The sequence below is a fragment of the Anser brachyrhynchus genome, assembly GCF_964034855.1.
Source record: "Anser brachyrhynchus genome assembly, chromosome: 7".
Lineage (NCBI taxonomy): Eukaryota > Metazoa > Chordata > Aves > Anseriformes > Anatidae > Anser > Anser brachyrhynchus.
In genome coordinates, this window is record NC_137701.1 from 32,088,216 (window position 1) to 32,102,701 (window position 14,486).

Here is a 14,486-nt window from a genome sequence, read left to right on the forward strand (position 1 = left end):
CCCCATCGCCTCAGGAGCCTCCGGAGCCCGCCCTCCATCTCGGCGCCATCCTTCACAGCTGCCCGACCCCTTCCTTCTCTTCCCTTTCTCTCCGCCGTGGCCCCGGTCCCTGCACCCGGAACGGCCGCTCCTCGCCATGGCTGAGGTACCGGGGTGAGCGCGGGCTGTCCCGGCTGCCGGGCGGTGAAAACCAAAAAAAAAATTAAAAATAAAACACAAAGCAAAACGGGTGCACGGCTCCCGAGAAGCCGTGCCCGGCCGGGAGGTAGGGGGTGAGGCAGGGCTGGCCCGAGGCGCTGCAGCCAGGGGAGAGCCCGAGCTTAGGGCCTGATCTTGTGTTTTTCTCTTATAACAGTGATTAAAATAACCTGGGTCGTCTGTGTGCAGTTTAGTACTTTTATTTCGTCAGTATTTTTTACGGATCCTGTTGGAAAGCGTTGCAAGTCCACCTGGAGCAACTGTGGCTTTCGTGGCTTGGTGTGACTGTGTGTCCGTTTCTTCTTGTGCTTTTGTTGTTGTGTTGGTTTTGGTTTTTATTTGGGGGCATTGGGTATCTTTCGCTGTATGCACAACTAGAGGAATAGGAGGCCATGAACTTACCTTCAGAATTCAGGTTTTTGCCTCTTCTCTCAACTGTAGCAGGAGAAAGCCGAGTGGGAAAACTTAAACAAGCTATTAATGCGGCATGGGTTGAGACCAGTGAGTCTTGCTGCCCCCCAAAACAGCAGAAACATATCAGGTAAGGAAATGCCAGTTTTACAAGTTCTTATATACTAAGCTAGAATTCATAAGGTATTTCTAAAGCCATCACTTCCAGATGGTAGCGGTGATACAGTCTTCTTCAATTATTAAAAGCCTTTTGCTAAGACTTTGCTTATTCTGTATTTTTCCAGATATGATTGTCATAGATACTCAGTCTTCTCTGGGAATAAGGCTTGCATTAACAACGTTGGTGGAAGACACCGACCGACACCAGAGGATGATGCAAGGCCTCATGGAGGCTAATCGTAATCTTAGGTGAGATGCGGCGGAAGGAATTTACTCGCTAATGTGGAGCAAAAGCGCTGCCAGAGCCCATGCTCTGCCAGGTGGAGCTCGTCACACCCGAGCCCTGAGACCTTTTCCCTGAGATTTTTGTCCAGCACGCAGCAATGTTGGCCTAGATCTGCTTGAGTTTTTTGTGTTATTTAATCTGCTGCTTTGTCCCACAGCAGCATATTTACTGTATCTGTTGCCGTAGGCTATTACTGGGCGTCATCAGATAACGTTTGTCGGTCCTGCGCATCCTTCACTGTATTTAGTGAAATGAGTTTAATTTAAATCAAGGATTTATCTTTTTAGAGATGAGATACGACAGGAACGAGGTCGGGCATCTCGACAAGAACAACGGGCTAATGAGTTGGAAAACGTGGTGAAAAACATTAAATCAAAAATTTGTCAGCTGGAAGATGAGACGATAGCTAAAGTTTGCCAGCAACAGAATCAAGTCAAAGAACTTCAAAAAGATCAGCAGGTCTCACAGGTAATTCACATAGTGCTGTCTGAGGACTCAAACTTCTGACTTCTTTTGAAAACACTAGAAATATTTACATAGGTCAAGATAAACATGAGTCTTGTGTCAGAGTTAGTACATTGTTTATTGGTAAGATTTTACATTTCATGAAGCATTTTCTTATAATAAATTGGAAAAAAAATATGAACCCTTTTTCCACTGCCTCTTCAGTATGTCTAAAAAGCAAGTACTAAGCTTCCTTAGGACCAAGTGCTACTTGGGCTAGTAGAGCACCATCTCCAGTGTGCAAATTAGAATAATTTCAGAATGCTCCTCTAATCTCTTCACAGTCAAAATATCAACAGCAACAAGAAAAGCTGCAAGAACAGGAAGAAATTATTGCCCGTTTGCAGAAGGAGCTATGCAAAGCTGGGATGGAGGAGCAGCAGCGTGTTGCCACTCAAACCAAAATGTTTTGCCGGTTTTGCAAAAGAGCTCCCAAGTCGCTTCTAGATCAGCAGTAAGAAATTTTCTTGTATTGGCAAATGATCTGTAGCATTAAATGAAGAAACATATTTTAGAATAACTGTTCTTGATACTTATATGAAGAAAGTTGGATACTTTAGGAGTGCAAGCTGAAATACGAAGCCTTATAAAGGTACATTAATGCAATAATTTGTTGTTGCATGATAAATGTGAGCTGGATAAATCCATGGCAAAAAGTAAAAATTCTCAGCCACTGCATACGCTAGGTGTCAGCAAAGAGAGAAGAATGATTGACTCTGGAAATTCAGCATCTGCTAGGGTGATTTCATTCTGGGATTTAACGTCTTAAAATGTAAATTTAAGAAACAGTCTGGGAAAGCAGTCCTTGTAACTGCTAACTGCAGGCATGCTGTAAGGATTCCCAGGTACTTTTGTGCAAGTTCTGAAAATATTCTAAGCATATGTCTCATTGAATAGAATTTCTATATCTCTACTATAATCAGAGATTAGATAGTTTTTAGACCTCATTTTTCTGTCACTTAGTTGTGCTGGTGTGGCTGGGTCATCCGGGTCTGGCTAGTAACGTTAACCTAGGAAGAATTTCAAAGGGATTGTGTGTGCGCCTCTGACTTTTTCTTGCTGTGCCCTCACTAAATCAGAAAAAGGTTCACTGAATTTGGTTCCCTCTCACCTGTATCTTCAAAACAGAAAATCACAGAGTGGCTCAAGAGGAATGGCTCAGCTGTCCAGTTTTCTGTGGCTTTATTTTCTTGCAACCACTCCTTAGAAAGTGAAGCTCTAGAAATCACTTGAAGTTTCTTTGGAGATGGTTTCTTGGGTTATGTGGGACCCCACGTTCTGGTCACTGCAGCCCTAGAACTGAGGAGTGTGCCGTGCTGTTAAGCATGCTGGGTACACATAGGCACAAGGTGAGGAAGCTGTCAGAAGGATTTAGCTTTTGCCTTGTCTTGAGAAATTTTAATACTTTGAGTCTAATATAGGGTTAATGTCTCTACGTTTCTTTTTTTTGGAAAACTGACTCTTTGATATGAGGGAGAACCTACTGTTTGATGCAGTCACTTCTGAAACACAGTGCAGTTGTGCAAGCTGTCCTCTTCCTGTGGGTTGGTTACACTATCTTTAAGACACGATTTATTTTTCTTTTTTAGAAGATCTGAAAACCATGATAACGTTTTTTCCTTTTTTTCCAGGTTTCTTTGTCTAATTGATTACTATGAATCTCAAATTAATCAAATGAAAAAGGAGCTAAGGTAGGTCTCCTGTAATGCCTTGTGGTCCAACTGCTCAAAGTTTTCTTTCTGCTTACTGCTCTTAAAACTTGTAAATGTTCTGTGTCCCAGATGTTGCTAGCATGTAAGAAACAGCAAGGGACTCTAATGGTCTTGGAAGTTTGGATTCATCCTGGGAATAACTGTCAGTTAGTCTAAGCAGCTGCTAGGTCAGGAGGCCAGTGCAGCTAGGAACGTGGTGTATTTAGCCACTTGAGCTGTAAGCCTTTGGTTGGGTTTCCTCTTCCCTTCTTGCACTGGTTTACGGGAAGAACTACTGCATTAGCTGTGCTCCCTCAACTGGAAGAAAAAAAAAAGGTTCCAGCTTCTTAGCTCCATCATGGTGCCTACATGATACAGAGCAACCAGCAGATACCTGAGAGACATTCCTGTAATTTGAGATTATCATCTTGAAAGCTGAAATGGGATTGTACTGGAATTTCTCTCGAGGAGTAAGTGTACTCAATTAGTAGATGAAACAGCTTCACAGAGTAAGAGAGGAGAGCAGTGGCTCTTAGGGCAAAATTTCTATTCTGATTATTTTTCAATTTATGGAAACATTATCATATGTAACTGCTAACTAAACCAACTTAGAGTGTTGAGGTAATTGAATTGCAATAAACTGAGAGAGTTTATTCTTCCTAATAGGCAATATAAAAAAGATGAAGATCATGTACAGAGAGAAGTAAAAAGCAAAGAAGAGTTTTTAAATCTGGATGCTACTCCTAATTATAGAGCACTGCTGACGGTATGGAACTGCTAAGAATAAGTCCATGCAGATCTCTAAATGGTAACCCCTGAAGATCTACACAGAAATAGATGTCTTTGATTTCTATCTGCTTGTTCTTGTCTTCGTGGTTTGTAAACTCTCTGGGCAGGGTTCACTGTCTTAATCTGTTTATGCAAAGATTCAGTGCTATATTGTGAGTCTTTGCTGAGCGCTGCAAAGACCTCTTTAATCACAGGTTCTCCACCTGTGGTCTCCTCCAGCAGGCTCTTGATCTTAGTTGGCTATTTCCTCATCCGTGCTGCCTTGCTATGTAAGGCAGATGGGAACCTCTCTTAACACATACATACGTTAAAGTGCTCGAGCTTGTTATTATGGAATGAGTGAAATAAATAATGCAGTCTATGTTGCAGTCTTTCCAGAATCAGCTCGTTGAAACAAAAGCCAGGAATGAACAGCTTTTGCTTGAAAACATAAATCTCAAGAAAGATTTGGAAACAAGGTGAGAAAGGATAAATACCATCCTTTGTAAAGGCACTTCAGTAGACTTTGCTTTACAAAGACAGAAATTGAAAGCACCAGCAATTGTAAAAGCATAGCATAGTGTGAAATCTGACTTTAAAAGCAATTTGTAAAAGAATTCATATTCTGATAGGGCGACAACAATCAACTTGCCCTCCCTACGCTGTTAATAATAACAGCTATTATTGTGCAGTGCATTGTGTTGGACAGTTGCATTGATATTTGCACTTTATTTAGCAAAAGCAGTAAAAATGTGTGCGAGTACAGCCTGGGTTCGTGAGCTGGCTGACCCAGAACGCTCACAAAAACGTAGTCTTTCCACTAATAGCATTACTGCTAAGCCTGATTTCCACTTTAAAACCTGCTGGTCAACGTAGAGACGCAGACCGCCTTAGTAAGAAAGCCTGAGCCAGCAGAAGTGGTTTTTGGTGGTGCACTCTACCTGCATTACAGTTAGTGCCACACAGAAATATTGTAAAGTTTCCTTTCCAGAATGATACGGCACTGGCAGAGCTTTCTTGCTTTTTCGCTTGGCTGAGTTTTATGGATGCCTTCAACTGCAAGACATATAAATAATATGGACCTTTTTCTTTTCAACAGACCTACTGCACAGGAATTAAAACTTTACAAGCACCGAGTGAAGAAACTAGAGAAAATTTTAAAGAAAACTATCCAGTAAGCGTTTTTCTTCAGCAACTTCCATGAATCCTCTGAATTTCTAAAGGCAAAGATGCTCTGCAATCAGTAATGTAGAAGACAGCTTGTAAAGCGTGTACCTTATCACCGTTCCCTAGAGTCAGGTTTATGGGCAGCAAACGCTTGTGCATCTCCGGAGACACCCTGCGGATTCAGGAAGTGATGGCGTGGTGCCCAAGTGGGGGCACAGCAGTGTGTCCTTGTAATTTCGTTTTGTCTTTTGGGATTTGAGCGCTCCCGTAGGCAATATGGGCAGGACCAAACGGTGGTGTTTGCTGCTTCTGTGAGCTCCAAAGCAAGTTACTGGTTGTGCTGTGCACTGTGAATGAGAGAGTATTATGAGAGTTGGCAAACCGTTGCAGCTACGTGAGGTTATGTCCATATTGCCCTTAGAAATTTACTTAGATTTTTTTCTCTTTTTCTTGAATGTTGCTAAGAAAATACACTAAAGGTTTTAGACATCTAGTGTTGACAAAGTGTCTTGATCTGGAATTCCACTTAATCATTTGTGCACGTGTATACTGAATGCTACATATTTTGTAGCACAGTACATAATCTGAAAAAGACATTACTTTAAAAATGTTTGGTTCTTCGTTTTACATTGTGTATGTTTAAATGATCCTTTCTCTCATGCATTGGGTATGATTTAGACAGCAGTTTTAGGCTGAAAGTCACCTTAGAATTGACAAGAAGGGTAGTAAGTTATATATAGTAAGGCAAGAAAGATGTTCATGCAGCAGTAGATAACTGGACATACAATTTGACTATTTTGAGTAAAATTCTGGGTTTCAGCTCTAAAGCCACTGTCGAACTTCTAGTAACAACTGCACATCTAGTATTGGCCCCTCTACGTTAGCATGCGGTCTGGTATAACATCAGCCTGGAGACTTGAGATAAATTTCTGACATTTACATTAGCTATTATATTCTTAAGCTAGTTCAGTTTGATGGAATGGTATTGACAGGCATTATAAAATGGGGACTTCACTTTTTAGGTGTAAGTATATGTGCTACATTCCTGGTTCTTTAATCCAGGTGAATGTTGTTATCTCCTGCTAAGGCTACGTGTGTAACCTGCTGTATGCATTTGGCGTGTAGGTCTTCAGGGAGTGGTATCAGGGAAGGAACAGAAGAAAAGAAAGAACCTGAGAGTATTGCAGGAGCAGAGCAGCTGCAGGCAGTTAGCCAGCAGTACTTACAGGTATGCAAATTTCATCTGTACTGTGTGTATCTAGCACTTTCATAATGAAATATAATAAATTAGTTTTGTTTAACTATGTAAACTGAAGCTTGCTATTTCCAATGAAAGAGTTTACGTAAAGCCCTGTACATAACGTGTAATGTTCTGCTTGTGGCGGTTAATGTGGGCTTAGTGTCAACTACCTGAGAATACAGCAAAAAAGCAGAGACTAGCTTGGTAAACACCAAATCAATGATTTAGTCCAAAGCCTTTTTAGGAAAGGGTATCTGATCAAGCTCATGTGTAAATCACATCCTTATGTTATGGTTCTAAAAATGCCTGAGGAGATGGTAGCTTTTATTTCTCCTTGAATAAAGAAGGAGCCAATACAGTCAAACTTAGCAAAATGTAAACTGGAAGTAAGAATGTTGCAAGGAGATAAACATTAAATATCTCTCAATGGGAAATCTTATTTGCATTACTTTCATCTATCTTCTAGCTAGCACATTTTAAAACCTTTGACACTATTGTATATTGAATACATCTATAAAATTCATCGATAGTAACTTTTTGGAGATGTTTATGATTTAATGTTTAGATGATCATGATTCTAATGGTGAGAGATTTGGTTATAAAATGTTGTATTTGAGCAATAACTTTTTTTTTTGTATTGAAGGTGTTGTCCAATATTGATTCTATTATAAGAAGTCCAAGAGCTCCTCCGTTAATATATAGGCGCAGTAAAGGGCCAGTGCAAAATTATGTCAAAGAGAACGGACAGGAATGTGGATTTGAGCACCTTCCGCTCACTATAGAAATGTGGGCAGATCAGCTAATGGCCCTAAAGGTAAGGCACTATCACGCTTGGCTTTATATGCTGCTTTTAATCTGCTGATGACCCCCTCAGTGCTTCCCTATATGTGGCTCTTTTGTGTGTGTGCGTAGCCTTTGTTGTTGTCTGACTTGGTATTAAATGGACAGCAGAAAGTTTTAAAAATACACACTATTGTAAAACATAGTAAAGTGAAAAACGTGCAGGCCAGATGTATTCTGCTGTGTATGTCACGTAAATGTTTTTGTTCACTGGCTGAGTCCCTAGGACCACATGTAGGCTTTAGAGTTTCTGTATTTGGCACATAAATGATGACGCATCCTCTCTCTCTCTCCCTTTTGCCTTACCAGAACAGTAACTTTTTGATTTAAATACAATTGAAGTAATCTTGTTTAAAACCAAGCTTTCTGTGACCAACACTTCTTATTTCATTGAAGCAGTAATATATGAAGTATTTTCACTTTCAGAATATCAGTGTTTGTTTTAATTCAAAGAATGTAAACAAGGAACTCTGCTTAAATTCCATGAAAACTAAGACCTTGCTGTTTCTAAAACTGAAATACTTCTGTGTATGAGAAACAGAGGATCAGCCCCTTCCTGTAGTAAAAGCAACCCTAGGCAGTTACTATAATAAGCTGTCCTTCCTCCCTTTTAAAAGGATTTACACAGGTCGTTGAGAAAACTGACTCTGGAACTGGTGCCCTGGCACACCACAGATCCACAGGAAAACAGAGAATCCATACGAGTTCAAGACCTTCAGTTCATAGTAGATACAGTTTTGGAAGAAATAGAAAACAAGGAAAAGGTAATTCTTACCAGAGTCCTATAAACAAAAATTACGTACTTAAATGCATTCTTCGCATGTTGATTAGACCTGTGCATCTCAAAGCCCTGTGGAGTTTAAGAAATAGCTGCATGCAGATGTTCAATAGTCAGAGACTATTTTAACGTAATGGATAAATTCACCCTGGGGAAGACTGCTTTAATCAAAGTCATATGGCCAATGAATTTGCATTGCCCTGTAGTCTTGGGTGTTATCCTGTTATGTCTGTTTCTCTCAGTTAGCATTGAGAATACATAAACAGACATAATAAGCAACAGAAGACTTTCCAAAGTGTTTTTTTTTTTTAAAGGAATATTTTTGGTTTGCCGGATATCTGTGTCTGAAAACCCTCTTCAATATAACTCTTCAGATTTAAGAGTATTTGAAATGCCTTGGCTTAATAAGGGAAGTTAACACCTGCTTTTCTTCACAGACTACTACTAAGAATGTTTGTTGGTTTAGAAGAATCCTTGCTAAGCAACAGCACCGACAACTTACTCTTTCTGCTTACTACAGAACAGCCAGACGCCATCCTTACCAGCACTGTATGCAATAATCTCTCACTTCCAGAAGTTGTTTGATGTGAATTCTCTGAATGGCATTTATCCACGAATGAATGAGGTTTACACAAAACTGGGGGAACTGACCAACGCTATGAGAAATCTCCACGAGCTCCTGGAACTAGGTAAAGGCTTACCGCCTGGCTTTTGTTCAGGCTATTTCCAAAGGGAAAAAGAAGATATGTGAAAGGCCAGCTCTGTACAGAGGGATATGTTGAGCTGCTGAGTAATGAGAAAACTAGGCATATTCTTCACTGAAACATAAAAACAGCCTGTCAGTTAATTGGGAGTTGGCAAAAACTTGTAAGCCTTTAGGAGCTACTGAGAAATACCAGAGAGGCAGGAGAAGGGAGTAACATGAAATTGAAATGTCTTTTTTTTTCCCCATAGTTCTGTTTCATGTGCACTCACTTAATAATTCTCCTTGATTATCTTCCACTCTCTGCTTGAATAATAAGTTAAGAATGGTGTTGTGTTTTTTTTTAATTATTTTGGAACAGCTGTTATCTATATAACCTTTGCTATATATTTCTCCTCAGTAACTCATTCAAGGGTAAGTATGTCCAGTTCTCAGGAACTTACCTCTAATGCTCCTAAAGTTTGTTTGTTTGTTTGTTTTTGTTTTTTAAAAAAACCACTTGTGTTGTTGAATGTTAGGAACTAAGTGCCAGTACTCAGAAGCCTGCAGTAGTTACCTCCAGGTGCCCATTCTCTTCTGGTTTTGTACTTCTGTAGAGCAGCAGCTGTTAATTTTCCCTGAGCTCATGGGTTTAAAGACTTGGCTGTGCTGCAGGGTGTACAGCCAGAGGGCAAGGCTCCTGGACTAAGGTCTTCAGAGCTTCAGTCAAAGAGAGCAGCAGGCTTCCTGCCTGCCACCAGCACAGGAGCTGAGGAGGCTTCTCGTCTCCCTAGAAGTCAAAAAGCAATGGAGCTCAGCAGATAACTCCTCCACAAATAGTTCTGAAACTGAGAGGACAAGGAGCCTGTTACCTGTCATCAGAGTAGTCAAGGCAGGTAAAAACAATACCCAAACAAGTTCTGGCTATTCACAAAGTGTGAACGAGCAGGTTCCTGGTTGGCCTAGCCCCCTACAATGCACTTCTGTCGTGTTACAGGAGCCCAATGTATAACTTCTCTCTATATAATTTCAGTTGGCTGCTTTCCACTGACAGTGTAGGGAAGACTTTAGGACTATTTCAATTGTGTATTTTCAGTTGTACAGCTCTGACAAGTGTTTAGCTACTAAAGGATTAATGAGAGATTCCCTCATCCCAGTAACATTAGTTTATTTCTGAACATAGGCACTTTGCTTTCTGTGAATGATGAAACTCGTACACCAAGATGCGTGAAAGCTGAATAAAATCTGGGTACTTTTAAGAGCTGAATTATGGCTTATTTTCCTGTTTTTACTGTTACCAGAAACGTGAATATTTGTTTTCCAGATAGTTCAGTTCCACCCACTGTGGTAGTGGATACTGTTGGGAAACTGTGTGACATCATTAACGAGAATGTGACTGAGCAGGTACAGCAGCTTCTGGGGACCCAAGACATTCACAGGTATTTAGGGCTGTTCCATCTGTGACAATTCTTCAAACTTGCTAATTGAGAGACCTGTCTAAGTCTGATACTGAAAGTGACTTGACTTTAATCACTTGCCTCAAAATCAGTGAGCTGTGACGGTTAAGGACTCAATTACTACTATCCTACATGGAACTGTGTTTCATGAGGAGACACAGCAACTACTGCATGTTGGTGGGGAGCTGAAAGTGTTGCAAGGCTTCAGGTGTAATGCTGACGTGTATTGGTTGCTGAGAGAGTGTATGCCTCAAACTTCCTACCAGTATTTTGGGAACTGGACAAATCTTATTCGCGTCTCCAGCAGCTGAGAACATAGACGTGGAAGCAAATTGTGAGAGCTTGCATTGAGCACGTGCTATACAAATGTTCAAAAAGATTAATTGCAGCAGTAAATTTGACACAGTTAATAATGTGACAGTACTAACTCCCTCAGCCTCTCTGTGCTTCTCACAATTCGAACTAGAGGTGAGCTGCTTGTAAAATATTCCTTGCCTCCACCTCTGAAGCAGTTACATCAGCCACCCCCAAGCAGTATATTTAGCATACATGGGCTACTGTTCCCATCCAAAAATTACATGGCGCTATGTCAGGAGGAAAGGAAGGATGTATACAGGGCAGAAATAGTGAAATTAGAGAGAATCTTTTGACAATTAACAGTTACTGGCTGCAGGTTTCAGAACTTGAGAATGCGTTTTTGGTGTAGATGCATTTATATCCTACTAAGTAGCAGTGTTGTCAGAAAGCAACGACACAGTATGACAAAGCAGCCAACAAAGTGAGCTTAACGTGGTCTTACATCTTCGATCTGATATTCTTATTCACAAATTTCAGTATAATCAATAAGCTAGAAGAACACGAGTGCTTCTTTCCACCATTTCAAGCTCTCATTCAAGATTTGCTCCGTCTTCTAGGTGAGTAATATTTGCAAAAGCTGTAATTATTTTCATGCCAAAGCTTCCTCCTAAGACTTTAAATAGCTAACACCTATTTTGTTTACTCCCGGTGTGCAGCAAAACACAAAGTATGACAAAAGGTGCTAACTTTTGCCTCACTCTCACTCTTTCCTGAGAAAGTGACCGACATAGGTTTGTTTTCATTGAAAAGGGGGCTGATTTACATTCAATTGCATTACTCATAAACTAATTTTTATCTAAAAACATTAAAAGGGTTGAGGAGTTTATTCTCTGCAGTACTTTTTGCTCACTAGCTTTATTTCTAACATTTAAGCTAGAGTTTTGGCTGTACTTGAAGGTGTTCTATGTACATGTCTTACCATTTTGCTTTTCCTTCTGTTCCAGAGATCAGTAACCTGGATGATATTTTACCTACTGTACAAAACTTGAAATTGGCAGCTAGTTAAGAGTTAGTCTGGTCTATTCTAGGAAGACTTATGTAACCCGTGAAGCGGCCTGTTGATGAATACCCTTACAGCTACCTCTAATCTCTGTTATCCTAATGAAGTTTCACACTTTTTGACATAAATAAAAACTTGGCTTTGCCACTGCATTCCTTCATTTCTCTGAATTCTTGTCTCATGGTCAATTTAAGAAAAATTTAAATAATGGCAAACAACTGGTCTGCTCAGTCTCAGAGGGAGAACCAACAGACACTGTACTGATCGAGGAAACTGAACCCAGCACAAAACCAGAAAACAAACAAAATCACTGACTGTACCAGCTGCACTCAAAAGGGTAAGTATGAGGTACAGATGCTCTAACTGCCTTAACAGCGACACTTCCATCATTACCTTGGTTGGCTGGAGAGCTTATTTTAAAAATACTGCTTACCTCTTCAGGTAAGTTTGGGATTTGAGTTAGTGACTATCCTCTTTTCAAGTACTTACATGATTTCAGGCTTCCTGCTTTGTGCTGCAAACAGCTGTTCTGCCAGTGTTGTTTCTGGTTATGGATTGAGACAGGCTGAACTCATGTGATCTAGGCTGAAAATATTTTAAACCTACTTCAGGTGGTGACTTATGTTTTTTTTTTGCCTAGCATGCAGTTGAAGTTACCATGTTCATATTCTACAGAAGGGCATAGTTCAACTTCCTTAAGCAAGACATTTCAAAGTTTATTGTAAACAAACAAATACACAAAGCTTCAAAAAATATTTTGGTATATTTTGCTCCAATATTAATAAAGCTTAGTTTTACAAAACTCTGCTGGTCCTCAGGCAGAATGCTTTACTATCAAGGCTTATGAGATGTTGAAATGTAAGAGAGATATAACAAAGAACAAAACGTGTTAAGGCATCACAAACTAAAACCTTAATGATACCTTGGTAAACTAATCTCCCTGCTTCTGGAAGCTCATAGCAGGTTGTGGCTGCGGTTTTGCATAAGATACTTTTCAAAAGTGGAATATCAATTTTTTAGTTTCTCAAAAACAACTTCTTATTAGTCTTAAACAGTTTATTTGAATGGGTCAGATGAAGGATGCTGTTTAAAAAATTATTCTTTTAAAAGTATAATGCTTTCAGATATTGTTAAAACAACATGAATAGGCTCTTGTGGAAATGAAGCTAGCTGGCAATCTTCTCTAGGTATGCTTCCTTAAGAGCATATTCATATTTACCAGTTCTTTGGGGGAAATATACCAGAAACAGCAAATATAAGTGATTTGTTATTTAGAGAGAAGTAATTTCCACTTTTTTTTTTTTACATCACGAAGAACTAGTCTCTGAGTAGGATCATTAAATTTACATGTCCTAAGCAGCAGCTGGCTTCAAGTTTGCAGTGACTGTTTTAAAACACTTTAACTACAAAATAGATATATACAGTCAATATAAATTTTAAAAATTAGTAACTTATGTACATGAGAAGAAATCAGTTTTTCTTGCGTCTACTTCTTGTCAGCTCATACCTGCAAAACATACAATAAGCAAGCAGTTTAAGGCTTTGACTTTTTAAGTGGCAATGCTTTATTGCTTGCACTTCACAGGCAGCGTGGTGAAGGAGGCTTCAGAGATGGCCTCAAACTTCAGCTCTTTACTGGGAACGCTGGATGAGTCAGTCTTCTCCTATTGCCATATGCTTCCGTGAGACGCACACGAGCTGGGCATGGGGAACTTGGTTTTCCTATGCTGCTGCCCACACCAGTGGCAAGCTACTAGACTACACACACCACATTCCTTGGTCTCCTTCAGTGACGGATAAAGGAGGAAGTGCGACTGGTACTAACTAGAGACTTAGAAGGAAGAAGCACTGGTTCTCAATCTTTGCCTCAGACCAATACTTAAGGTTGACGTCTGAACCACAATGACCATACAAGCAGAACTGTAAGTGGCTTATTAAAACAGTTTATATAAGTGCTTTGTAATTAACATTTTATCATACATATATATTGCTGATCAGAGTGTTAATTTAGTTAGGATCCTTATCCAAGTTATTTGTTGCAGGTTTACTTTAATAAACATAATTTTTATGTATCCCAGTGGCTTTTATGTAATTTAAAATATGCTGAAGACTGAGAATAATTGACATATAGGCCTCTTATTAAAACCGTTTCACAGGGTAGGGATCACACTGCTAACCAGATTAACATAAACTTTAGATAAAACTATCAGATTAGTTCAAGTTAGTCCTGCATTTGCAGGTAAGCTACGATTGTTGCTCACCAAAACGCGCAGCCCTTCTACCACCACCCCAACACCACCACACCAACTCTGAGCAAAGCCATTAGCCAGGGTGTAAAGTGTGAAGTTGAAACAAACTTACCATTGTGCAAACCCTTTGATTAAGTCCTCCTGCGACAAGTCAATCCGCACCTTTAAAAAACATTTTTTTTTAAATTTATATATTTAATACAAGTTGGTTAGCTAATCTAGCACTCCAAGTCAGTTCCACTTTAAAGGTCTAGGTCTGCAGCCCAGGCTCAAGGCAGACGAGCTTCCTGCATTCCTGAGACACAGGCATCAGCCAGCCTCATCTCTAAAGCTCAGTTTCTTAATAGCATTTTTTGAAATGTATCTATCACTGAAGACAGGATTCACGTTTACTGTTCACAGAAGCAAAGCTGTTCACAGAAAACTTCAAGTATTGTCGGCAAGTTCTCTGTTTTAATCTCGTCTTTCTCAGCTTCATGTTTGAACTACTGGAGCTATTCCCCAGGCAGGCAGCAGGGGATCCCAGGAAACGCATTTTTATTTCAGGAGCACTCCCAAAGGAAGCAGGGTGGCAGATCAATCACATGAAACCACGTCAGCTTCCACAGGGGTATGGCCTGATATCAGAGAAAAATTTGGCAGGAAGTTGTTTCCAGGTTGCTAGTTCTGCAGTTCAGGATTACAGGAATGTCTCAAACT

General features: G+C 39.9%; 2 protein-coding genes across 5 annotated transcripts in view; one reads left to right on the top strand and one right to left on the bottom strand.

Moving 5' to 3' along the window:
* Positions 1–3: 3 nt before the first annotated feature.
* On the top strand, positions 4–11,690 carry CEP70 (centrosomal protein 70). 3 transcript variants are annotated; one of them, XM_080600250.1, is made up of 16 exons: positions 4–153; positions 640–739; positions 894–1,017; positions 1,342–1,522; positions 1,843–2,012; positions 3,190–3,249; positions 3,916–4,015; positions 4,408–4,496; positions 5,117–5,191; positions 6,310–6,412; positions 7,068–7,238; positions 7,882–8,028; positions 8,563–8,731; positions 10,049–10,163; positions 11,016–11,095; positions 11,483–11,690. In XM_080600250.1, the coding sequence occupies exons 2-16, from the start codon at positions 679–681 to the stop codon at positions 11,542–11,544; spliced, it is 1,707 nt and encodes a 568-aa protein (XP_080456376.1). In that variant the 5' UTR covers positions 4–153; positions 640–678; the 3' UTR covers positions 11,545–11,690. The 3 variants fall into 3 exon arrangements, with proteins under 3 accessions (XP_080456376.1, XP_080456375.1, XP_080456377.1); XM_080600249.1 differs by having other exon boundaries at positions 11–145; XM_080600251.1 differs by lacking the exons at positions 10,049–10,163; positions 11,016–11,095; positions 11,483–11,690 and having other exon boundaries at positions 11–145; positions 8,480–8,727.
* A 543-nt stretch (positions 11,691–12,233) lies between these two features.
* ESYT3 (extended synaptotagmin 3) overlaps positions 12,234–14,486 on the bottom strand; it is a 32,422-nt gene continuing 30,169 nt past the window's right edge. For both annotated transcript variants that reach the window (XM_080600212.1, XM_080600211.1), the window contains exons 22-23: positions 13,900–13,949; positions 12,234–13,045 (exon numbers count right to left, since the gene is read on the bottom strand). In XM_080600212.1, the coding sequence (XP_080456338.1) occupies positions 13,009–13,045; positions 13,900–13,949 (87 nt within the window). In that variant the 3' untranslated portion in view covers positions 12,234–13,008. The remainder of the gene's footprint in view (positions 13,046–13,899; positions 13,950–14,486) is intronic.

Coding starts and splice junctions, on each gene's coding strand:
- CEP70 (XM_080600249.1), top strand. Junction 4,497..5,116: donor AAGAAAGATTTGGAAACAAG/GTGAGAAAGGAT, acceptor TCTTTTCAACAG/ACCTACTGCACAGGAATTAA. Junction 7,239..7,881: donor ATCAGCTAATGGCCCTAAAG/GTAAGGCACTAT, acceptor CCCTTTTAAAAG/GATTTACACAGGTCGTTGAG.